Source organism: Sciurus carolinensis, chromosome 8, assembly GCF_902686445.1.
Source record: "Sciurus carolinensis chromosome 8, mSciCar1.2, whole genome shotgun sequence".
Taxonomy (NCBI): domain Eukaryota; kingdom Metazoa; phylum Chordata; class Mammalia; order Rodentia; family Sciuridae; genus Sciurus; species Sciurus carolinensis.
In genome coordinates, this window is record NC_062220.1 from 72,854,463 (window position 1) to 72,881,181 (window position 26,719).

At 34.1% G+C, this 26,719-nt stretch overlaps 1 protein-coding gene across 2 annotated transcripts in view; it reads left to right on the top strand.

Annotated features, from left to right (window-relative positions):
- Znf277 (zinc finger protein 277) overlaps window positions 1-26,719 on the top strand; it is a 138,550-nt gene that overhangs the window by 63,108 nt on the left and 48,723 nt on the right. Inside the window, exons 1-4 of one of the 2 annotated variants that reach the window (XM_047560825.1) lie at window positions 1,466-1,601; window positions 9,684-9,891; window positions 17,984-18,072; window positions 18,362-18,444. In XM_047560825.1, the coding sequence (XP_047416781.1) occupies window positions 9,833-9,891; window positions 17,984-18,072; window positions 18,362-18,444 (231 nt within the window). In that variant the 5' untranslated portion in view covers window positions 1,466-1,601; window positions 9,684-9,832. Of the gene's footprint in view, window positions 1-1,465; window positions 1,602-9,683; window positions 9,892-17,983; window positions 18,073-18,361; window positions 18,445-26,719 lie in introns of those variants that run through there. The other variant, XM_047560824.1, reaches the window with a different exon arrangement.

Below are 26,719 nucleotides of genomic sequence, written 5' to 3' on the forward strand. Positions count from 1 at the left end.
GGAAGGGAGAATTTATTTGTAGGAAAACAAATTCATGAAATTACGGTTATACAATAAATATCAGCTAAGACTTTGCCTAACTTTAGAAGACAGTTTATTATTTTTTATCCTCAAATCTTTCAATCCTTGCTATGACAAAGCTGCTTTATTGCTGAGAAGGCTTTTATAAGGAGGTCTGTTACTATTTCAGCAATTAAAATCCTTAAGATAGAATCTTAGCTAACTTACCCAATGCTGAGTATCCCAATACTATCACAGACAAACTCCACTGTATTAATTGTAGGCTGTCCTCTAAAAAAGTTAAACTAAATTAGTAATTGCTAACTTTAACATCTCAGCAACAGGTCAAAAAAGAATTGGCATAAATTTCCTTAATTTTAGTTATTGGTGTGATATTTGCTATTTAAGATGACCAAATATTTGCCTAAAGAGTAGAGAATATATTCTATGACTTTTGTCTAAATTAAAAATACTTTCTACATAGATACTGACCTGAAAGCACATTTCACATTTCATTTTATTCTAAGTTATTCATAGGTTGAAGACATAAATCAAAGAAAGAAATGTATTTGTTGAGTCATCAACAAAACAGTACTTTTCACTCAGAAAGGCAAATACTAATTTTTTCAAGGAACTAATTGATGAGATTTGTGTGTGTGCGTGTGTGGTTTGAGGAAGTTTGAGAAATTCACATGTTCTAACCTCTGTAGATACAGTATGAAATTTCCACTGAGTACTGATTATTTATGAAGCATATGCTCTTTCTAAATCAGTTTACCTTCCCTTCCTTTCTTTTGGTCTATAGAACTGAATAAATGAGAGCAGTCACCAATCACCTTGTTACCCCATTCTTCACAGAGAGCCTTTTATTGGTCCTTGGCTTTTGTTACACTGACCCTCTTGTTAGGATCTTCAGCATTGTTGGCAGTAAGTTATTCTGGTTAAATTTACCAGTAGCTAATGTTAAGATTGGAATGCCTTTTTTATTTCAAGATTTACAATATAAAAATCGTTCTACATTAAACTGGTAAAAGAGATAAAATTGAGGATCTAGTTCCCATTTGTATCTGTTGCTTCTTAAAATGAAATATATATCCAACCTTGAATTCCATTTAAAGCCCCAGCATTCCTAGTTATGGTCCTATCAAAATAATCACTTATAGTAGTCCTAATTTAAAAGCTAAAGTCTTGAGTAGGAGCAGTAGAGGAAATATCATTGATGTAAGAGTATTTAATGTAATCATATAGAGTATGGGCCTTCATCCTGCATTTCCTTTTCGAATCTAATTCTCTCATTGGCAATAAGCAGCAAAGAAAATATTTCTAGAGAACTGAATATATGTATGTATGTTTTAAACCATATTTTTAACAGAAATCTTGTCTGACTTAAATCTACATATAAATCAACAATTATCATAATTAATGACAAAGGCTTTGTTTCTATCCATTTACTTTCTCTTCCTAGGACTTATTTCCTTCTAAAATGTCATGGACTCAATAACATTTCAAACAACTGCAGCTTCCACAATATTGTTACTATTGCATTATTAAAACAGACTAATTTTAAGAATGACTAATTCCTCTTCATAGCATGGATTAAGGTAAGAAGGTATCATAAATAAACTAGAAACATAGGTAATCTATAGCCAAGAAATAAAACCAATGTACCATTTAGTTTCCCACCTTTTACCAAAGTTGCCTGAGAAAGGAAACTTAATGTATTTTCACCATTATGTTATTTTGAAGCTAAGTAATGCTGCACTGAAGAGGAGCATCAGCCAAAATTTGGGATTCTCCATTGCTTTGAGCTTGATCAGTGTTGTCTAAGTAGCCAGCCATGCAGTCCACTCATAATGTGAATGGGAAATCAAGACATTTCTACAAAGAGGTCCACCTCTAGTCTATTAAGTTGTTTGCTTCTGACCCACTTTTTCAGTAGCTTCTGAATTCTTAAAAGTTTTCTAAACAGAAAGAATAGATCCATTTCCCAACCAATTCTGGGAAAATTCAATGAATGGATAGTGCTTTGTGGATGTATAAGAAAGAAATATGTAGGTGTTTCTAGAAAGGTTGGACATGTCAGTAACTTTAATGTTACAATAGGATAGTTGCCACATGTTGTCACACAACATCTGATTCATTTTTTGCTATTGTTAACACTTGCATATTAACTAAATAAAAATGCTTCATTAGAAATTGTTAGATAATAAAATGTGACACATAGTTTCACAACTAAAACAGTTTCCTTTATAGAAAGAGAATGTGAAAAGGAAAATATGTGGGGAGCAAAAGAGTTGTCTTTCCTGCTTCTACATGGAAAAGCACATTGCCTTTTCTAAGTACATCTTTAGCACAGGCAGATGCAGTAATCTGGCCCTATTACAGTCGTTCCAGAATATATATCACCATAGATAAGGGTCTTTTCCTTTTTTATAGTAAGCTATAGAAAATCAATTACAGCAAGTTTTAGTAGTAAATTACTATTTATATAATGTTTTACTTCCAAAACTAGTAGTTAAAAGTTAACTTTAATAGTGACAATTGTGATATCAGGCATTGTTATAACCAAATTAAAAAAAATACTTTTACACAGGGGTTTTGTTTGTAGTTACTGTGTCATTATACCTTATATGGTTATTACATGTTTTGTCTTCAGGTTATTTCCTTCTCTCTGGCTGCAAAGTGAATATTTTAGACCCTACTCCAGAATGGTGATTATTTTAGTAAATTATTTAGTTGCTTGAAGTCCTAACATAGAGACATTGTTCACTTATACATCATAAATAAAAATGGTAGAAAAAATGATAGCATCTAACAGACAGCGAACACGTCATCACAGCAGGTTCTGTTGGACAACACTAGATAAGATGTTTCTAAAGCTTCCGTTCAGGAATCTTATTATGTGTATTTATGTATATGTATTTTTTGTAAAGTTGCATAATTTGAAAACCCAGAACATATAACATATGTTCTAAGAAAGTCAATCCTTCTAGACACAGAATACAAAGATGTTGCTAAAACGTAAGTATAATGACTACAACTAAGACATCTAGCTAAACTCAGCTAGGCCTTCAGGGCTGTTTTATAATCATTTTTATCTTGTGTGTCAATTAAATTCTCCATAATGGTAATTCTAAACATTTTCCACATTTATTTTAGCCCTGGTCATTAAAATGAGTGGAGCTTCCTTTCCTGATGCTCAGAAAATGGAAGTTAGCCATACAAATTCCTTCTGTTTTCCTTCTCTCAAAAATATCATTTACTCTCTCATCTCTTATTATGATGTGCTACAGAAATAGCCAGATGATCAAGGAGATGCAAAGCTTCTGAATTTCAACAATGTAATTAGCACTTAATGTAAATAGATAGTCGGAAAGTGGATTTATTCTTTCTTAGAAGTCTAGGCTCTACTGTCTTGTGATTTGATTCTTTAGATCTGTATTGAAACCCCTGGAATATATATTTTTAATTAATGCATAGGAATTTATAATACACATGAATGCACATGATAGCCAACTCTCTTCATCCTTAAACATATAGTCATACTCATTATCAGTAGTTCTAATAGGAGATGACCTTATATTGAGTTTGTGTGCTTGGCACTATGTGCTTTATATTAATTTCTTCATTTAATCCTTATGACAACTCTTTCAGGGGGTATTATGATGAATCCATTTTATTTTGTGGAAGCAGGCTAAGTAAGAGAGGTTTAAGTAACTTGGTCATGATTGGTTAATAGGAGTCAATGGACCATGATTCCTCTCATCTTGACTTAATTCACTTGGCTCTTTCCTTTTTTTTCCCTTAAATTGTGATTTAAAAACACATTATGTGAAATTGCCCCCTTAACAAATTTTTAAATGTACAGTACTGTTAATTGTATGCACATTGTTGTACAGCAGATTTCCAGAACTTTTCCATATTGTATAACAGAATTTTTTTACCCACAGAACAACAGCTATCAGTTTCCCCTCTCCTCTGCCTCTGACAACCGCTATTCTACTGTCTGCTTCAATGAGTTTGATTACTTTAGATACCACATATAAGTATAATCATGTAGTATTTGCCCTTCTGTTACTGTCTTATTTTACTTATCATCTTGCCCTCAAAGTTCATCCATGTCATGGTGTATGACAGAATTTCCTTCTTTTTAAAGGCTGACCAATATTCATTGTATTTATATGCCATATTTTATTTATTTATTCCTTTGTTTCTACCTCTTAGTTGTTGGGAGAAATGCTTTAACTTAGGAGTGCAAATATGTCTTTGAGATCCCATCTTTTATTTTGGATAAGTGAACAGAAGTGGGATAACTAGATCATTTAGTAGTGCTATTTTTAATATTTCTCCACATCTTTACCAACATTTTTTTTTCTTTTTTTACTTGGCTCTTAACAGGTGTAAGATGATATCTCATTGTAGTTTTGACTTCCTTTTTCTCAATTAATAATGTGGAGGACCTCTTCATATTACAAATATGGTTATTTGTATATTTTATTTGGAGAATGTCTATTTAAGTTGTTTGCCTCTTTTTAATCTGCTTGTTTGTTGTTTTGTTATTGAGTTCTGGGAGTGTGTTATAGATGTTGACTGTTCATCCCTTGTCATTGATTCATTTCAATGCAAATATGATTTCAGAGCATACCACTTGAGTTCCTATTGTCAGTTTTGCTCAAAACAGCAGGAGATTTGAATGATACATTTCCATAGCCACAGCGCCTGCTGAATCAGGATCTGTGTTTTAACAAAATCACCAGGTGACTCATGGACACATTAAACTTTGAGAAGCACTGTCCTAGAGTAATAATTTGTATTTTAAGGGTACTTCACTAGAGTCAGTACAATTGTCAGTAATCAGCGTAGGATTACCTCAAAAACTCAACTTCCTTGTGATGGTATTTTTTTATAGTCCATTTTAACAACTTACTATTCAAAGAGATAACTAGAGCAGATTATTTGTTGTTGTTAATTTGCAACACATATGTAAAGTCATTTGGGGACTAAAGCAGAATTTCTAAGATGCTTTGCCTCTTTGTTGTAAGATATAGCTTACTTTCTTCTACATTTTAGGGTTCAAGGTCCCTGAGACAAAGTATTATATCTTTCTGCATCCATTATTTTTTAACCATGCAGTAAAGTATAGATATAGTATTCGTAACAGCTGGAAATTACAATCTGTCAGGCAAATGTGAGTGAATTATATTTACTGGCCCAGAACGTAGTATTTTAGGGACACTCTTTAGGGCAGAATAAAATTTCTTCAATATAAAGGAAGGTCTTGAAATCAGGGTTTTGTTGTTGTTGTTTTGCAGTTCTGGGGATCAAAGTACATAGCAAGTACTTTACTACTGGGCTATATCCCTAGACTGAAGTTGGTAGTTTTTTAAAAGATCTCCAGTGCACAGAACCCAGGTTCAACCCACAGCACAAAAAAAAAAAAAAAAAAAAAAAAAAAAAAAAGGAAGGAAAGAAAGAAATTCTCTATTGATGAAACTCAAACAGATTTTGAAACACTGCTTTATACTAAAATATATTTTCAGGATTCAAGTCTACTCCATATAAACATCCTCTGATGAAATGGGTGTAACTTACTCTGCATCCCAAATGACACTTGTTCCTTTCTACTGTAAAATATCTACATGAAGAGTAAAAATGGAATTTAAAACTTCCTAAGAGAATGTAACATAACCTATTACACGCAATAATATTTATTGTTATCTTAGAATTTAAAAAAACTTTACATTATTATTTTTTTAATTTCTGATAAATCTGTTACACCATGGTCCACAGCAGTAAAGATCTAGCTATGAATATAAGAGGAATGCCCTTAATTCCAAGCAGAGAAACTTCCCTTAAAGACAAGCACAGGTGTTTCCCAAAATAGGACTTTCCTAGAAACTAAGTTAACATTAGAACTCTAGTTGAAAGTACCTCTGGTCCATTATTCATTCTTTCCTGTCTCACTTAAAAACTTCTGTCAAATGCCGGGTTTGTTCCAGCAGCCATTTCAGTCTACACGACACATGAAAATGGATATCTCCTTCACATTGAGTTCACAGACTAGCAGAGTGGCAGCTATATGTGTGAATACTTGATTATAGCAGAGATATTTGCTTTTATTGGGCCTGGAGAGATGGAGTGGGTCAAGCCCATGGGAGAACCTGGAAGACCAGAACCTGGCAAACAAAGAGGATGGTATGGTTGCATCACATACATACCGGTCTCTGCTACAGTTGTTTACCAGTCATAGGGGAGTATTTAACTTCTGAGAAGATCAGTTGAACACATCCAGAACATATTCATTATTCCTCTTCTCTCCCATAAAACCAAACCTGCTTCTCTCCATGTAATCCTGGGTTGCTGACTGGTACTCTCATGTGTACCAGAAACACCGGAAGCTCCCTATTCTCCTACTCCTTCCCTGCCAACAAGTAGTAATCAAGAACTAACAATATAATTTCTGTCCCCTCTTTTTTCCTCTGACCAGTGCTGATGTTGCTATTCACACTTAAACATCCACAGTGGTCTCCCTACTGGTTTCCCCATCTTGAAACTTACCTCTTTCCAGTTTGTTCTTCTCATATCTGCTTAAAACATAGGCATGGCTCTACTTCTTATAAGAAAAGATCTAAATTCCCTGGTGTTATATATAGGTTAAGAGTGTTAACTCTCACCATCTACAACTAAAAAACATTAAATAAAAGAAAGAGGTTATTTAAAACAAATGTTGTGTTCAAACTTCTATTTTCAGGAATACACAGTAATTCAAGTTCCCAAATACAACTTAATACTACCAAAATATGAAATTTGCATATTCGTGATTTTCTTTCTCTGTACCTTTGACAAGAAATTTGGTTCCAGTATACGTGAACATTTCAGTCCATTTTCCTAAGAATAACTTTAAAAAAGGAAAACTGGACATTACATATACAAAAGGGAAGAAAAATGAATCACAGAATAGTCGAGTTTGCAGTAAAGTCTTGGGGAAAAAATAAAAACAGTGATGGAGATAAACTGTACTCCAGTGATTAGTTTGAAAAATATGGGCTACAGGGATTTGTGCAAGAAGTGCTAGTGGGAGACTGCAGCACATTGGCAGAATGCATGTAAATTCATAGTTTGTAAATACATATAAATTCAAAACAGCATTGAAAATATGTATTTAAGAAGAAAGTTAGGGAAATACCTTTTGGTACTGGGAACGGAAGAATGTAGTATTTGAGTTTAGACTGAACTTTAACTGTGTTCATGACACTTACTTACATTATTACTTTAGGAAATTATTTAACTTTTTTAGTCTCAGTTCTTTCATCTGGAACATGGGATTATAATAACATTACCAAATAAGATAGTTAGGATTAATTGAGAAAATACCCTAAAGCACTTTGTTGGCAATTTACAAATAGCAAACACCCAATAAATGTTAGTTCCTACTGTTGGTGGTGACAATTATTATCATCATACACTTGTTCTTTATAGTCAAACAAAATGACAACAATCTTAATCAGATTTGGAGAGAAGGATGTAACATGGTACTTGTTATTTCCTATTTGGTAGATAATATTTACTAATGTTAACTTTATTCAGAATATGCTGCCTTTTGTTGTATTCTACTGGTATAAAGTATTATAGAATTTCATAAGTTTATTCCATATCTCTAATATTAAAATGGGGGAATTAGATAAGTAATATGCTTAAAAATAGATATGTACATAAAAATGTATACATAAAAATACATTAAAATTTAGCCTACACTGAAGAGCATAGCCTACAACCAAAAAAACTATAGAATTTCATGATTCCATTGCCTAATGTAATAAATATAAATTGCTAATAACCTAATTCATTAATAGTGCTTTATAAAGTGCTTGTGGATTTTGAATACTTCCCCTACTGTCATGTGGGAGTATTTAAAATTCACAAAATAAATAAATAATTTGTGAACCAAAATAAACAGTTTGGTTTAGTATACTTTTAGTATGGGCAGAATATATATGAGTAATGTACTAGAGTTCATCTCCTATGAGACACCTTCCCTTTTCAGCTTAGTTACATGTTCCATCCTTCTGCTCCTATATAGCCCTCTTTAAACTTTTAATTTATTTGTACCTTCGATCAAATTATAAGCCCTTTAACGTGGAGAGTAAGGATCATGTCAGGCAACATTGAACCGAAGAGACTGGCATTCAGTAGACACTCAGTTGATTTTTGCTAAGTGGGTGAATAAGTGTGTCCCCCTTTTATTTCTTATCTAATTCTTGGGCCATAGTCATCCCTCTACCAATGACTGATTGAATTATTCAATTTAGAATGCTTTAAATAAGGGCTGGGGCTGGGGCTCAGTGGTAGAGTACTTACGTAGAATGTGTAAGGCACTGGGTTCAATTCTCAGCACTGCATATAAATAGATAAAATAAAGGTCCATCAACCACTAAACTACTTTACTTTTTTAGAATAGTATTAGATTCACAGAAAACCTAGGGAAAGGATAGTTCCCTGCCTCAACATATGCATAGCTCACACTATTACCTTTTTAAAGTTTCAAAGGACATTTGTTGTGATTAATGACAAATCATAATCATCCCAAGTATATACTTTAAGGTTCCTGCTTGGTATTTGTACATTCTGTAGGTATGGACAAATGTATAATGACATGTATCCATTTTTTAAAAAAAGAATGCTTTAAATAATAAGAATACAGTGAGATTAAAAATAAGAAATAAAATGTAACAGAAGAACTAATATTAACCGATTTCCAAAGACTGTTGTCTGTCTGTAGAAGAACTATTAAGAAGTTTCCCTGCCCTTCTGCAAATGTCAAAAGTTCTACCCTAGTTTTCTTATCCTAGTTTTCTGGTTACTACCTATTCACTAGCCTGAATGAAGTAAAAGTCCAGTCTTCCCCTTAGGCATACTAAAGAGGGGTCCTGACACAATGCAACTACTTAATAGTTTGAAGTCATGAAATTGTAGACGTAGACCACAGATGCTGTAAGGTGATGTTAGGAAAAGGAGTAGTACAGATAAGAGTAATGTTGATCATTTATGTCTAGTAACTGAGCATTTATCTCTTTGTTCACAGTAACCTCAATTCTGATTCCTAAGTGTGTAAAAAAGCAAACAAAAGACACAAACAGAAAATTACCGTTTGAACCACACAGCAATATAAGAACTATCTTCTCTCTATATAACAGATAATCAGAAATAGGAAAGAGTTTGCAGGTGTGACAGATAGCAGCCTACAAACCTGGCCTGACATCATCCATAGCCTCAGTGTATACCATTTGCCTCCCTTTGTGTGATGACTCTGAGTCATAGGTCACAACTGGACCTTAGAACCTTCACCCAGCATGCTGTAACCTGTCTGCTTGCAAGTACCTCAGAAGTACTGCCACTGACCAGTGTCCAAGAAAAAGACTTGAACAGCTGCCCTGACAAAGGGATTTCTCTGATTCAAGCAAGCAAATGGGGAGTTTGAACTGCTTTTGCATTATTCCCTGTCTCTGGGTTACAAAAGTATTAAAAATGATAAGAAAATACTACTCTCCATCACTACATGTTTTTCTTTGTGGAGATATTTAAATATCTTTAAGATCCTTTTAATGCAGAAGGTAAGAAATCATTCATGTAAAGATCTAAAGAACAGTTTTCAGCTTTTCTTTCTTTTTTTTAATCTCTTCCAGACAGTAACAGTGAGGATTGTATCTTGGAGCCGCTTTCCCTGCCAGAAAGTCCAGGTGGCACCACCACTTTAGACGGTTCTCCATCTGTGCCTTGTATTTTCTGTGAAGAGCATTTTCCTGTGGCTGAACAAGACAAACTTTTGAAGCACATGATTATTGAGCATAAACTTGTCATTGCTGATGTTAAGCTGGTTGCTGATTTCCAACGGTAAATTTGGTTTTGTTTGTAAAATAATTCACTATTCATTAGGGGACTGGCATCACCTATGAAGTAATTCCTATACAAATATGAAAGTTCATTTTTTTTTTTTCAGGTTTCTCCTTAGACTCTTAGAAATTGCACTCTTTTTCTTGAGTGTATGATTTGTGTTTGAGAATGTCAAATACTGGAGGATTTCCTACTAATTCTGGAAATTGATCAATTTTCCAAAAGAGTAGATAATAATTTCTTTGCTACATTACATGAAATTGTTGACTCTGTTTATGTCTGCTCTCTGTCACACCTGCAAACTCTTTCCTATTTCCTATTTCAGAGTGATGTTCTTTTCATGTTTGAGGCCATAGGTGTTGTCTGGGTGAGTGAGTCCATATAGAAAGTCTAGAAAAAAACAGTTGACAATGGACTATCCAAAAGCTAATGCTTGAGAACAGGAATGTTTGTAAACTTTCAAGTCTGCAGGATCTTGATCAAACAAATCTCAATTTAAGTACTGTGCTCAGGTTGTAAACCAGGAGGGGGAAAAAAAAGGGAAACGTTCAACAGGCCAAATGGAAGATATAAGAGTGACAGCTATTGAAATCAGTGACAGGTTCTAAGAGATGAAGGATGGTTAAGATGAAAAAGTAGATAGATATGAGTACTTGAAGAACTGCCAACATTGGGCATGTTGGAAATATTCTTCTTCTTGTGGAAACTGACCTACATAGCCAGGGCTCAAAGTGAGCTATGCTCCAACTGAGAAACACCTGACTTAGAATCATTCATACTTGAAGTTAAGTAATATATGCAATCATCCTTTTTCCCCCATTTTATACTTTCTGATAGTAGTTGTTCAGGAGAAATACCTTCTCTTAAGCAACTATAGTGGAGTAGTAGTTATGGACATACCATGATTGGTTGAAGGTTGGCAAACATTTTCCATAGAGGCAATATCATAGTAGTTACTGACGTATATAGTTACTGAATGCATATAATTTGGTATATCTGGTAAGATCCCATTTTGAGATATTCTCCTCTGATTTCACTAAAAAGTATTAGAGTAGTTCAGACATTGTAATATCCCTGAATCTAAACTATAAACCTTTCTCTCTCAGACAACATATGTCTTTACTGGCAAACAGCTTCTTTCTTATAATGGGTTTTCCAAAACAGCAAGCTGTGCTATTAAGAGTAGACTGTGATACCAGGCAGGCCTAGAGTTGAATGCAGGCTTTAAAACTTCCTAACCTATAACTTTCAACAAGTTACTTTAAGCATCTTTCTGCCAGCTTTTATAAATTGTTGAGTCATATATAAAACAGGGTATGTATAAACCTGCTAGTGCCTGTGACATGTGTACCTGATGAATGGAAGCCAAATTGTTATTTGTTTTTTATTACTAAAGATATATTTGAAATCTTAGTTTTCTATAACTGTAGCTTGCATTTTCAGTAGGCATTTATGCTGGTCTAAAAACCTGATAATAATTTGTAGGATTTAACTTTTGAGAAGATGTCATTCAGGGTTCTAAATAATCTTGAAATTCTAGAACGCTGGAATAGCTAGCATACCCACAAAGGTAATATTAGCTGTTCTCTAATCCTGATCTTTGTCCTCAGTATCCTTCCCAACTGCCTAATACCATATTGAGTGTCTACTGTGTGCCTTCTATATATGTATGGCCCCTTATATCCATTCAGCACTGCATGTTTTAGTAGATTTTAGTGCTGCCTGGTCAGGGAGCAGAGATAGAATAGAGCAGGGGAGAAAAGTTGCATGAGTAATATATGTCAGCAACTGGTAAATAGATTTAATTCCTTCTTCACATTCAGAGGAGACACTGTGCTTTTCATTCTCACTTTTCATTTTTCATTTGGTGGGGTGTGTGTGTGTGTGTGTGTGTGTGTGTGTGTGTGTTCATTCTTGGTGTAGTCTGGGAACTTTCTTAGATGTGATACCTAATTATAGTATGTAGGCAAATCTGTTGATTTTGTTTTAGACACTTTGTAGGTTAAACATGTTCCCATTTTCTCTTATCCAGTTAACCATTGATAGGACTATTAAATGAGTAAGCCTTGCATTACTCAGCTTTTCTTTGTTATGAAACTATTCTTTTTACTCTTTTACTGTATAAATACAAATTATCCCTCATGAACTGCAGAAAAATATGATCACCTACCAGTGATAATTGAGAAGTGTTAAGATTTTTCTTTCTCTTCTGCCTTAAAAATCTGAGTATATAAAGCAGAATTTATATATTCATCTTCGTGCTATGCATGATAGTTAAGTAGCTATATTTGTACTAATCAGTCTCTCATTCTTATCGTTGATATTAATCTTATTATCCATCTGTAAATAGTAAAATCAAATTACTTACTAAGTCTCAGGGCTTAGGAATCAATAATTAAATGTTAGAATTAATTCCTCCCTAAATTCAGTTATGTAATAAAATGGATGCTTTTTAATTGAAGAAAAACATACATAGCTGATGTTTCTAAACTGTATAGTTAATATGTATTTTAAATTTGGAAACCTAGGTCTTTCTTATCCACTGTCCTCCTAATTAAATAAAATTATCACAGTGAGTAAAAATGAGATCAGTTCAAATGGATTGGGAATTTATTGAGTAAACTCTGTTGCTTTAAAATACATTTTAATATATCCATTCTCCTTTAAATTATAACACCTACTATTTAGTGAAACTAAAAATTCCCTTCCAAATCATTTGACTATGATCATAGTCAAATTCAAATCTTCTAAATATTATCTATGTGGATTATTCCTAACTTTAGAAAAGAAGCTAAAGAGGTGGGTTGGGGAGGAGAAAACATTGAGAGGTTCAGTTGGCATGAATGATTTTATCCGGAACTTCTCAGGAAAGAGTTGTCCCAAGTACAGTATGTAATAAATATGATAAATAATAGATACAAGATGTACGTACTTACCTTGTGTTTTTTAAGAAGTAAACTGTTGTTTTCACATTAAATATTTGACATTTTCTTTAGTGAAACAAAGTAACAGTAAAACTTTCTAAGGAAAAATAAAGCAAAAATAAAAATTTTCCCTTTGAACCCATTTAACAATTATTTTTATTGAGCTATATGCTAGTTTTATTCAATAGATAAAATTGCAACAGAAGATGTATGTTAACTTCTTAATTCTTGTTGCCTTCTGTGTTAAATTCTGCTCATTTTGTACTACTTTATTGACAACCATATTTCAAATCTTTATACTTTTATCAATAATTATACCACTGACAGTGGGATAACTAGGCAGGCAAGATATTATATTACTGTAAGGATTTTTTTCTGGGACAATTCTGAGACATGGTTTGAAGTTCTTTTGAAAGGAGAAAATTATTTGCTTACTTAAAATTACTTTCATGGCTTTTTAGTAAAGTATGAAATTCTTTGATAGCTATCATCCCAATAAAAGAGTTCATACCATATGTTATTTCACAGTAGCCTTTATTGAGTAGCTACAACTGTAACTTTGAATAAACCAGAGGAATAGGGAAAAAAGGAGAAGAAGAAGAAGTACTAAATGATCCTTTAACTTTGAAAAATATGTTATAGTGGGTGGGAAAAAAATTACAATAAGGATGGATTTATTTAAGGCCTGCTATCATTAAACTATCTCTCAATTGAATGCAATTTATATGAGTGCCTATACTAACAAGGAGATATGTATATGTATGTATGGGTGTATATATATATATATATGGGGGGGAGAGGGGGAGACCTCTTAATTCTAAGCAAAAATAACCACTGTTATATGCAACTAGTATGTTTCTCACCTCAATTTAGGCTTAGGTGAAATATATGTTGCTGTTGAGATCTATTTATATATATATGTCCCAATAAGGTCTGATTCATAATTTTATATATTTAGGTTGTATGATGGTGTATGGTTATATATTGCTTTTATAACAAACATTATGTTCCAATGTTTGGTTAATACTCTTGATAATTTTATTGAACTAACCTACTACCTGATTTATCCCTCTGCCTTCAGAAGACACCTAACAACATCTCTGATTCTAGTGACTGTACCTGAAAAACATCATTTCTAAATAGACTGCCAGGCATGGTGGCTTATGCCTATAATCCCAGTGACTCAGGAGGCTGAGGCAGGAGAATCACAAGTTCAAGACCAGCCTCAGCAACTTAGTAAGACTCTGTCTCAGAACTTAAAAAAGACTGGAAGGATAGTTAAGTTCCTTTGTGTTCAGTCCCCAGTACCAAAAACAAATAAATAAGTAAATAAAATTGATGCCTATTTGTTCATGGAGCAATAAAATAACTTTTAACCAATTTGAAGACTGCCAGAGTATAACGCAATAGTTTCACTCTCTTCAACACTTTAACTTGTTTTGTATGTGTGCATTACTCAAGGGTGCTCCACTAGCCACATCCCCAGTCCTTTTTATTTATTTATTTTATTTTGAGACAAGGTCTTGCTAAGTTGCCAAGTCTAGCTACACTTGAATTTGAGATTCCAGCCTCCAAAGTCACTGGGATTAGAGGTGTGAGTTACCATGCCCAGTCACTCCCTATTTGAAAGGGTCATCTGAAATTCTGCTAAGCAAAATATACCCATGATTGTAAGTCAGTTGATATTAGTAATTAGTAGTTGCTTCCCTGTATCTATCACCTTGAAGTAAATTCTGACAAAAATAGGTACTATATAATGTGATCCTTCTCTTCAAAGATAAAGGGGACAGTTCCCAAACATGGAAATCCTCAGAGACAGACCCATTCATTGACTTGTTGAAATTGTTCTCTCTCTAGGGGAGTTACTTTTCACTTGTCCCTAGTCAAATAGTTCTAAATCAGCAGCCACAACAGCTGGTATCAGCTTTCTGTCTTTAGATCTGAAGTTAGGAGCAGTTCATGCTGAGCACTACTACTGTGTAGTTTGCTTTTAGGAAAGAGAAGTTTCCCTCTTCCTTCAGACTTCATATCTCTAGTTCTTTTTCTCTCTTGTCAAAAAATATTATACAGAATCTCCTTGTCTCTGAAGAAAAAAAAATGGTTTCATTATCACTGTAAATCTACTATGGGCTTACCCCCATCCTTGTCTTCTCTTTTCTGCAGTTCTTATGCAGATTAATCACCATGTGCCACAAGAGGCACTGTTCTTTAGAAGACTAAGTTTGGCTTTGGAGTTCATATCCCAATTCTTACATTCTAATTGTGACCTTAGACCAGGACTCAGCAAATGGTAGCTTCTAATAATTGTCATTATTGTCTTCATGTGACATCATTATTTTACTCTTTCATCATCTCAGCCACTTCTGTGAACTTTCTGACAGTACTAATTGAACTATTTTGAGTTTCTCAGATGTTTGGTAAAATGTTATTTTTTTCTTTTTTCTTTTTTTTTTTTTTTTGGCAAAGTAGGTTTTCCTCACTCTGTTGCCCAAGCTGGTCTCAAACTCATGAACTCAAGTGATCCTCTCACTTCAGCCTCCCCCTCCCCAGTAGCTTGGACTATAGGCATGTACCACCATGCCCACTTTTTCACTTTTTTTTCCTTCAGGGTAAAATATTTTTTGCTTTAGGTACCATTATTCCCCTGAGATAAACGTAAATTCTTACTACCTTAGTCTTATCTAAATATGTTATTTTTTTCTTAGAATAAATACCACTTATTAAACATTCAGGATTTTGGACACTGCTTAATATTTGTCCTGTTTATTTATCAACAATTGATATTGCAAATGAGTAATGTGAGCTTCAGGAAAATCAATTAAATAACCTGAAATTCGAGTTCATATCCCTGAATGCAAAGTTCCTGTTTCTTTTTTAATACTGTATTAATACAGCAACTATGAAGGCTTGACCACTTTATTCATTTAAAAAGCAAAGCTGCTTCTAGTTTAATTTCTGTATAGACAGGAGAGAAATGTTATTGATTCTTCATTAATAAATAAGTCAATGATAATTCAAAGGGCAGTTTGGTCTGTGGGATCCACCACATTTTTATTGGTCATCTGCCTCAGAATGTTTCACACTTTCCTAGGTCTTGTATATTCAAGGAGTAACTGCTACCTTCTGATTGGCTATAGACCCAAAATGGAACTACTTTTATATAGGGTGACCATTGTTATCAGTTTCATTTAGAGAATGTCACCCAGATAGTGACACCTGGCACTGATGTACCTCTCTTTGGTATATTCTAATGGTGACTAAAGGAACTCTAGAGAGAATGTGGTCCTCATGCCTTTGAAGTCCTCTATCTCAACATTTGGTTCTACCACATGTGAATTTGATTAGTCATGAAAATATACATCTGCATATTTCAACTTGGAAGAACGATGCAACATCTCTAATATAGGTTCTACTATGTTCCTTTATCCCTCTCACCTCTTTGTAATAAAAGATGCCCTGAGTAAAAAATAAGAAAAGGTCATGGAGTGTCATTTTTATTCTCTTAAGCCTTTTCTTTCTCCCTTTTCACCTTTTCTTTCGTGGGTGAAAAGCAATAGTGGAAAGAACTAGAGTAGCTGTGTAGAATACAGAGAAATGGAAGGTGCTGAATGTTAAAGCTTTTGATAGATACATTTTTTATTTCTGTTCTGTTGGATGTGGTATGCCTTCTGCTTCTGAGATCACTAGTATGGAAGGCAATGAGAACTGTAGAGCAACAGTGCATCATTTATAGTATTTGTGGTTTGAAGCTGAGCTGGAGCCTAAGTTCGTCATTTTATTATCTCTTAGGATGAAGTCCAGTACTGTTCCATATGGAAAGATTTCTCCTCTTACTTATCCATCAGGGTTAATAGTATTGTTATACGTGAGAAGAAAGAAAGAAAACATGTGAATCTGTTCTTACACATTAGTCATTCACTTCTTTTCCTTATATATTATATACTTAGTGTCTCATCTATTTCTATTTACATTTTATGTCACCTCATGTCATTGTTTTCTCCTTTTCTCAGACTTCTCCCCAGCATGATATTTTCTTAATATAATAATGCCTTATCTCTAGAACACCATGGAATTGGGGAAGTAATGTTAAGAAAAAGGGAGAAAAAGAATAAAAAGGAGACCAAATACGTGAAGTAGGAGGCTACTTAGAAAACAAGAAGCTTCAAATAGTCTCATACATCTTGAAAACATTTAATTGTGGGCCTACTATATGAAAACCACTGGTAGTTGATATATCAAGACATTTTAAAATGTCCAAATTCCTACTGTTTCTATTCACTGGTTTTTAAACCATTAAAACTATTTCAATACCATATCTCTCTTTCACAGGGCTTTGGTTCTTTGGTATAAGTTACTGTTTTTATTTATCAGTTGTATAATCTGATAAATGGTCAACTATAGAGTCAACCTTACCATCTCCTTTGTCCCTAAGAAGACTACATTCTCTTTTTGGTACCATTTGGCAAGTATGATTGCAATTGCCAATAAAAATGTTGTTAGGTAAATGAAAAGAAGTGTAGCTTGTTGAATCCTGTCGTCTTATTACCATTTTCATCAGATATGCAGGTCTGCAGATTACAATTTGCCTTTAAATTCAGCTTCTATGCTGCTTCTAACTCTGCTCATTAGAGATAAGAATTGTAAGCTCAGCTATTTTTCCAAAGACTAAATCTGACTTCTTTCAAACTTATGTAGATATGTGGAATTTTTCTCTCGTTCTATGGATTTTGAACATAGACTGATTTTTCATGGTATTATTCTTAGGCCTTCTGTTCTTTTATAAGATAATCACTCAACTTTTTCTTTATTGCAGAATGTGTCATAAGCCTATTTAGTTGTTGCATTTTAAATACATATAAACTCATTTTAGAAAACTTTATTTTCATGTTAAAGTAATTCAGTTTAACTGTCCTACTTATCTTTTTATTGAATTTAGGGATAAAGTTTAATCATTTTTATATTCTTATTGGATAATTTTGTTTCATTAAATATTTATTTCATATTTCTACAGTGCTCCACTGCCTTTGTATTCACAAATTTTCTAGCAGTATTCACTTAGAATTTTGTTGTTTTGGGATAAAATTCAGTGTTCTTATATGGTCCTGTCATTCTACAAAAATAGTATATTGAGTCTTCTTACCAACCCTTTTTAAAATTATTATTCTAAGGTACATTTTATATTGGAGGAAAAGATTCACTGAACAGCCCATCACAGACTTTTGTAGTGTGATAAGAATCAATTCCACAGCTCCACTTGGTAAGTATACATCTTGGTTACCATATTTTCCCTATATTCCAAAAATTTGAAGGAGTAATCTTACTATCTCAAATTATATTTGCTCTCCCTTTTATGATAACTGAAGTTAAATTATTGTGTTTATTGCCTAATTTTGTTATTTGCCTAAATTGAATAAAGCTGAAACAGAACTCTGTACTAGATCCTAATAGGCATGCACATACATGCACACATTTTTAAAGAAATAAATTCTTCTAGAAAAAAATTATAAATATCTATTTTCTTATTTACTTTCCTAATCTCTCAACAGAAGAACAAGACAATTATTTTTTGTTGTGTGATGTTTTGCCAGAAGATAGAATTCTTAGAGAAGAGCTTCAGAAACAGAGACTGGTAAGAATTGTTTTAAAGGGAAAATAGTATGTTAGAAATATATACAAAATCGTTTTTGTTATTGTTCCTTTTTTTCTACTTTTTGTTATGAAAACTTCTAAACGTACTCAGAAGAGGAGACTATACATGAAAGTCTTAAAACAGAAAAAAGTATCTATATACCTGACTGAAAACATAAGCATTTCATGTTAAAAATGCAGAGAGAACTTTTGGCTTTGTTTGCTTCCTGGATTATCTCTAAAATAACAGATCTTGCACGTTTTAGTGTAATTTTAGCTGCCTGACACATGCTAGGGTTCAGTAGTTGTGGAAAAATGCCCTCAGCTAAAATTGAGTTGAATTGATTAACCTTTTTTTCTCCTTTCAACTAGAATGTGCTTCACACTGGCATTTCTTTTATTCTTCCATGTGAATTAAGCAAATGATTTAATCTAAAATAGTAGCCTTTCTCACTTTCATCCTTAATCATAAGCAAGCTAATGTGAAAACCTCAGCATCTTTAATCTTTATCAGAGATAACAATACACTCAAGGTATGAAATTTTTCATTTTCATAAGTTAATCACAAATTAATTTTAAGTTATTAATTTTGTCTGAAAGTACTCAGTTTTCTGTTACTTTTTATTTAATATTCAGATTGACTTGTTTTATCAGACTCTGATAAATCTTCCTTGTATTCATAGACTTGAGTAGGTATATTGTGAAAAGAAGTATGATTTAAATATTTGTGCTGTAAACCCAGGAGACCTAGGAGGAAAATAAATCTCATTATATCATAGACATATAATTTGAAAAAGTCCCTTGAAGGACATTTTATTTTATAAACAGCCCAAGTGAGTATTTCTTCTGGTAAGGGAGATATGATACTGTTGGGCTTTGATTTACATGCAAGAAAAATTGTGCTTTTCCTGTACAATAAATCCAGTGAATAAAAAGGACTTGCTGAGTTTCTCCTATCACCCTATAATAGTGTTATGCAATCTACAGAACAATGGTGAATGTATTGTCGTATTTTATTAATTTTGTTTGTTCTTTCCTGATTTTTAATATCCATGAGTTTTATCACTTCATTTCATGATCTTAATACTTCCAAGGATTTCTAAGAACTCAAACTCTACTACTTAAATTATTGCTGTTCCTCAGCATGCAGAATCTTCACTCTGTGTCTGTAGATAGTCTCAGGTCCTTAAAGATGTCTACAAAATTTAGATAATCATGTTTACTTTATAATCTGACAGTATAATAGTTGATGAAAGTGAGCGTTATAGTTTATATCATAAGACTGTACAATCTTTTAGAGAAGAAAGCCAAATATGTATTCTTGGTAAAAGAGATAGTAGAATATCTTGTGGGGCTTGTAAAGGTTATAGGAAACAATGCATATAATAGACTTAGAATAATACCTGATACGTGGAAAGCACTCAAAAAATGTTAGATTACAATAAAAATAATAATAATACTCTTAATGAGAAGAATTTGGAGAGTGGGAGGATTGTAGAAAAGTAGGAAAATGCATATAGACTTGAACATTCAAGGCATATTTGGGAGAAAATGAATAAACCTAATCTGACTGAACTAGAAAAAATTTTATGGGGAGGAGTATAAGATAGACTCAGAGAGGAAAGCTTGAGCTAAACTCTAGAAACTCTTTTAGTGCCAAAAAGTTGACTTTGTATTAATGAAAACCCATTGATATGTCCTTATTGCCTATCAGAATGACATGAAGAAAAGATAGTAAATGTAGCTATATAAAACATCCATATAAAGCTGTCCAATTCTATGAAAGTGCATACCAACTTAGAGATATGAAAATAAGCTAACATTTACTGAGTTCCAGCTATATTCCATACCTTGCATTAGGTCTTTGCTTCTTAACAATCCTCTGAGGTAGCTATTAAATGCTATTCTATTGATGGAAAAACCGTCTGAAAAATTAGGTTGCCCAGGATACCACTTAGTGTATAAGAAGGAGAGCTGTTTTGTGAACCAGGATTAAATGTAAGTTAATACTTTATGAAAAAAGCTCAGATAAGATACAAACTTGAATATGACAGTCCTAATCTTTGTGTGTGTGGTGCTGGGGATTGAACCCAGGCCCTTGTGCGTATAGCCAGGCTAGTATTTATTTAATCAGCTTCCTATTACCTTGTACCATTTTTCTAGATTCTAGGAATCACCCTGTCATGGGTGCTTATAGTCTGACAGGTCTGCACAGGGAGAAAATTCAGACTTGGACTGCAATTTAGGAAAGCAAAGGAGGCTTACAATGGTCAGGTAGCGTATATCCTGGCTAGAGATCCTTCCAAGCAGCAGGAAAATAGGTTGAAATTGCAATCAGCCAATTTTATACTATATTGTGTAGAAGCATGAGGATGGTATAGGTGATCCTTCTTTTGGAATTAGCAATCATTACAAGATCTTTCTCTTTTATAGATATAGAATGAAAGCTTTACAAATCAGTAATAGGCATTTCTAAAAAGAAGTCTAAATAGTCAAAAGAAACAAGATTCCACAAATTACAATTTACTTTTTTTCGTTCTGTCAAGTTAACATGATTTGAAAATAATATGCAAGAATTTTTTTTCTCACCCCCACTTCTCCCACCCCTCTTATCCCTCTATAGAGTCCCTCCTTCCTTCATTCCTGCCCCCTTCCCACCCCCATATGTGTAATCATCCACTTATCAGTGAGATCATTCATCCTTTGGTTTTTTTTAGATTGGCTTATCTCACTTAGCATGATATTCTCCAACTGAATCCATTTGCCTACAAATGCCATAATTTTATTATTCTTTATGGCTAAGTAATATTCCACGGTATATATATATATATATACCACAGTTTCTTTATCCATTCATCAATTGAGGGGCATCTAGGTTGGTTCCACAATCTGGCTATTGTGAATTGAGCAGCTATGAACATTGTTGTTGCTGTATATCTGTAGTATGCTGATTTTAAGTCCTTTGGGTATAGACCGAGGAGTGGGATAGCTGGGTCAAATGGTGATTCCATTCCAAGTTTTCTAAGGAATCTCCACACTGCTTTCCAGAGTGACTGCACTAATTTGCAGCCCCACCAGCAATGTATGAGTGTACCTTTTTCCCCACATCCTCTCCAACACCTATTGTTGCTTGTATTCTTGATAATCGCCATTCTAATTGGAGTGAGATAGAATCTTAGGGTAGTTTTGATTTCCATTTCTCTTATTACTAAAGATGGTGAACATTTTTTCATATGTTTGTTGATTGCTTGTAGATCTTCTTCTGTGAAATGTCTGTTCATTTCCTTAGTCCATTTGTTGATTGGATTATTTGTATTCTTCGTGTAGAGTTTTTTGAGTTCTTTATATATTCTGGAAATTAGTGCTCTATCTGAAGTATGATTGGCAAAGATTTTCTCCCACTCTGTAGGCTCTCTCTTTGCATTGCTGATAGTTTCCTTTCCTGAGAGAAAGGTAAATTTGAATTTGTCCCAGTTATTGATTCTTGCTTTCATTTCTTGAGCTATGGAAGTCCTGTTAAGGAAGTCTGATCCTAAGCCAACAAGTTGAAGATTTGGACCTACTTTTTCTTCTATAAGATGCAGGGTCTCTGGTCTGATTTCCAGGTCCTTGATCAATTGTGAGTTGAGTTTTGTGCAGGGTGAGAGATAGGGGTTTAGTTTCATTCGGTTGCATACGGATTTCCAGTTTTCCCAGCACCATTTGTTGAAGAGGCTATCTTTTTTCCATTGCATATTTTTGGCACCTTTGTCTAGTATGAGAAAATTGTATTTATTTGGGTTTGTGTCCGTGTCCTCTATTCTGTACCATTGATCCACCTTTCTATTTTGGTACCAATACCATGCCGTTTTTGTTACTATTGCTTTGTAGTAGAGTTGAAGATCTGGTATTGCGATACCCTCTGCTTCACTCTTCCTGCTAAGGATTGCTTTAGCTATTCTGGGTTTCTTATTCTTCCAGATGAATTTCATGATTGCTTGCTCTATTTCTGTAAGGTACGTCATTGGGATTTTAATTGGAATTGCATTGAATCTGTATGTCACTTTTGGTAGTATGGCCATTTTGACCATATTAGTTCTGCCTATCCAAGAATATGGGAGATCTTCCCATCTTCTAAGGTTTTCTTTAATTTCTTTCCTTAGTGTTCTGTAGTTCTCATTGTAGAGGTCTTTCACCTCTTTTGTGAGATTGATTCCCAAGTATTTTATTTTTTTCGAAGCTATTGTGAATGGGGTAGTTTTCCTAACTTCTCTTTCTGAAGATTCATCACTTATATATAAAAATGCATTGGATTTGTGAGCATTAATCTTATATCCTGCTACTTTACTGCATTCACTTACAAGTTCTAAAAGTTTTCTGGTGGAATTTTCTGGTTCCTCTAAATATATAAATCATGTCATCAGCAAATAAGGATAGTTTGAGTTCTTCTTTTCCAATTCGTATCCCTTTAATTTCCTTGGTTTGTCTAATTGCTCTGGCTAGAGTTTCGAGGATAATGTTGAATAGAAGTGGTGAAAGAGAGCATCCCTGCCTTGTTCCAGTTTTTATGGGGAATGCTTTCAGTTTTTCACCCTTTAGAATGATATTAGCCATGGGCTTAGCATAGATGGCCTTGACAATGTTAAGGAATGTTCCCACTATCCCTATATTTTCCAGTGTTTTGAGCATGAAGGGATGCTGTATTTTATCAAATGCTTTTTCCGCATCTATTGAAATAATCATGTGATTCTTGACTTTAAGTCTATTGATACGGTGAATTACATTTATTGATTTCCTGATGTTGAACCAACCTTGCATCCCTGGGATAAAACCCACTTGATCGTGGTGCACTATCTTTTTAATATGTTTTTGTATGCGATTTGCTAAGATTTTGTTGAGAATTTTTGCATCAATGTTCATTAAGGATATTGGTTTGAAATTTTCTTTCCTCAATATGTCTGTCTGGTTTAGGTATCTGGGTGATATTGGCTTCATAGAATGAGATTAGGAGGCTTCCCTCCTCTTCTATTTCATGGAATACTTTGAGAAGCATTGGAATGAGCTCTTCTTTAAAGGTTTTGTAGAACTTGGCTGAGAACACATCTGGTCCTGGACTTTTCTTTGTTGGTAGGCTTTTGATTACTTCTTCTATTTCATTACTTGAAATTGATCTATTTAAATTGTGTATGTCCTCCTCGTTCAGTTTAGGTAATTCATATGTCTCTAGAAACATGTTGATGTCTTCAAGATTTTCTATTTTGTTGGAGTATAGATTTTCAAAATAGCTTCTAATTATGTTTTGTATTCACTCATGTCTGTTGTGATATTTCCTTGTTCATTCCGAATTTTAGTAATTTGGGTTTTCTCTCTTCTTCTCTTTTTTAGTGTGACTAAGGGTTTATCAATTTTGTTTATTTTTTCGAAGAACCAACTATTTATTTTGCCAATTTTTTCTATTGTTTCTTTGTTTCAATTTCATTGATTTCAACTCTGATTTTAACTATTTCCTGTCTTCTACTACTTTTGGTGTTGGTCTGTTCTTCTTTTTCTAGGGCTTTGAGCCATAGTGTTAGGTCATTTATTTGTTGATTTTTTTTCTTCTTTTATTGAATGTGCTCCATGAAATAAGTTTTCCTCTAAGAACTGCCTTCATAGTGTCCCAGAGATTTTGATATGTTGTTTCTTTGTTCTCATTTACCTCTAAGAATTTTTTAATTTCCTTCTTGATATCTCCTGTTATCCATTCATCATACAATAGTGTTAAATCTCCAGTTGTTGGAGTAGTTTCTGTTTTTTACTCTGTCATTCATTTCTAATTTCAATCCATTATGAGCTGATAGAATACAAGGTATTATATCTGTCTTCTTGTATTTGCTAACAGTAACTTTGTGGCATAATACATGGTCTGTTTTAGAGAAGGATCCATGTGCTGCTGAGAAGAAAGTGTATTCGCTCTTTGTTGGATGGTATATTCTATAAATGTCCATTAAGTCTAAATTATTGATTGTGTTTTTGAGAGCTATGGTTTCTTTGTTCAATTTTTGTTTGGAGGATCTATCCAATGGTGAGAGAGGTGTGTTAAAATCACCTAGTATTATTGTGTTGTGTCTATTTGATTTCTGGCATTGAGAAGGATTTGTTTGACATATATGGATGAGCCACTGTTTGGGGCATAGATACTTAAGATTGTTATGTCTTGCTGATTTATGCTTCCCTTAAGCAGTATGAAATGTCCTTCTTTATCTCTTCTGACTAACTTTGGCTTAAAGTCCACATTATCTGATATGAGGATGGATACTCCAGCTTTTTTTGCTGTGTCCATGTGCATGGTATGTTTTTCCCCATCCTTTCACCTTTAGTATGTGGGAATCTCTTTCCATGAGATGAGTCTCTTGCGGGCAGCAAATTGTTGGATCTTTCTTTTTAATCCAATATGCCAGTCTATGTCTTTTGATTGGAGAGTTCAGGCCATTAACATTCAGGGTTATTATTGAGATATGATTTGTATTCCCAGTCATTTGGATTTTTTTTTTTTTTTTTTTTTTTTTGACATGACTTGATTTCTTCTTTATTTGGTTGTTCCTTTAGGATAGTTCCTCCCTTTGCTGATTTACATCGTTGTTTTTCATCTCTTCCTCATGGAATATTTTGCTGAGAATATTCTGTAATGCTGGCTTTCTTTTTGTAAATTCTTTTAGCTTTTGTTTATCATGGAAGGATTTTATTTCATTGTCAAATCTGAAGGTAAGTTTTGCTGGGTATAAGATTCTTGGTTGGCATCCATTTTCTTTCAGAGCTTGAAAAATGTTGTTCCAGGCCCTTCTAACTTTTAGGGTCTGGATTGAAAAATCTGCTGATAACCGTCTTGGTTTCCCCTGAATGTAATTTGATTCTTTTCTCTCGCAGCCTTTAAAATTCTATCTTTATTTTGTATGTTAGGTATTTTCATTATAATGTGCCTTGGTGTGGGTCTATTGTAATTTTGTGTATTTAGAGTCCCATAAGCCTTTTGTACTTGATTTTCCATTTCATTCTTCAGATTTGGGAAATTTTCTGATATTATTTCATTGAATAGATTGTTCATTCCTTTGGTTTGTTTCTCTAAGCCTTCCTCAATCCCGATAATTCTTAAATTTGGCCTTTTCATGATATCCCATAGTTCTTGGAGATTCTGTTCATGATTTCTTACCATCTTCTCTGTTTGGTCAACTTTGTTTTCAAGATTAAATATTTTGTCTTCAATATCTGAGGTTCTGTCTTCCAGGTGTTCTATCCTATTGGTTATGCTTTCTATGGAGGTTTTAATTTGGTTTATTGTTTCCTTCATTTCAAGGATTTCTGTTTGGTTTTTTTTCAATATCTCTAACTCTTTATTGAAATGATATTTTGCTTCCTGTATTTGCTCCTTTTTTGTTTTGTTTTTTTGCAGTGCTGGGGATTGAACCAGGGCCTTGTGCATGCGAGGCAAGTATTATACCAACTGAGCTATATCCCCAGTCCCTGTATTTGCTCTTTTAATTGTCGACTGTTGCGATCATTCAATGCCTGCATTTGCCCTTCATCTTATCCTTCAATGCCTGCATTTGCTCTTTCATCTCCTCATGTGCTTCCCTGATTGTTTTGATTGTGTACATTCTGAACTCCCTTTCTGACATTTATTCTGCCATGCTGTCATTGGATATTATTGCTACACCATCTAGATTTGTTTGGGACATTTTCTTCCCTGTTTTCTCATATTGTTCAGGTATCCACCCCTCTAGTAGTGAAACTCTGGGATATTGCAGATTTCCTCTATTGACTAATATTGTCTCTGTAGATTTCCAGTAACTCACCTCTTAACCTTCAGTAGCCTGAAGTCTTGGAGGAACTTGATAATGTGGTGCTCCACTAGGAAGCTGGCCTTCTATCGGTGGTGGCCTTCAGGTGGGGTATATTCCCCAGTGGCTCTGAGTTGCTCCTGAGTCTCTCAGTACCTCCTCTTCTTGACTCCTGGGTCTTGTCAAAGGTCCTCTAGCCTCCTGTAGGTGTCTCAGAAAGGGAGCTGCCCTTCCAATGATGATGGCCACTCCCTCAGGAGTAATTCAGAATGCCTGCACCAGCCTATAAAGAAGACTCTGGCTAACTCCGTGATGGTACCAAACGTGGTGGTCAGGCGGGGTTGTTCAGTGGTGGCATCTGTATTTGGCCTGGTGGTTGGGTGGTTTGGCTACCCGCCACCCTGCTTCACAAGGCAGGCAGGTTGGGTGCCTGCCTGCTACGTTCGCCGATGCAAGCGGCCTGACTCGCCCGTTAGCTCG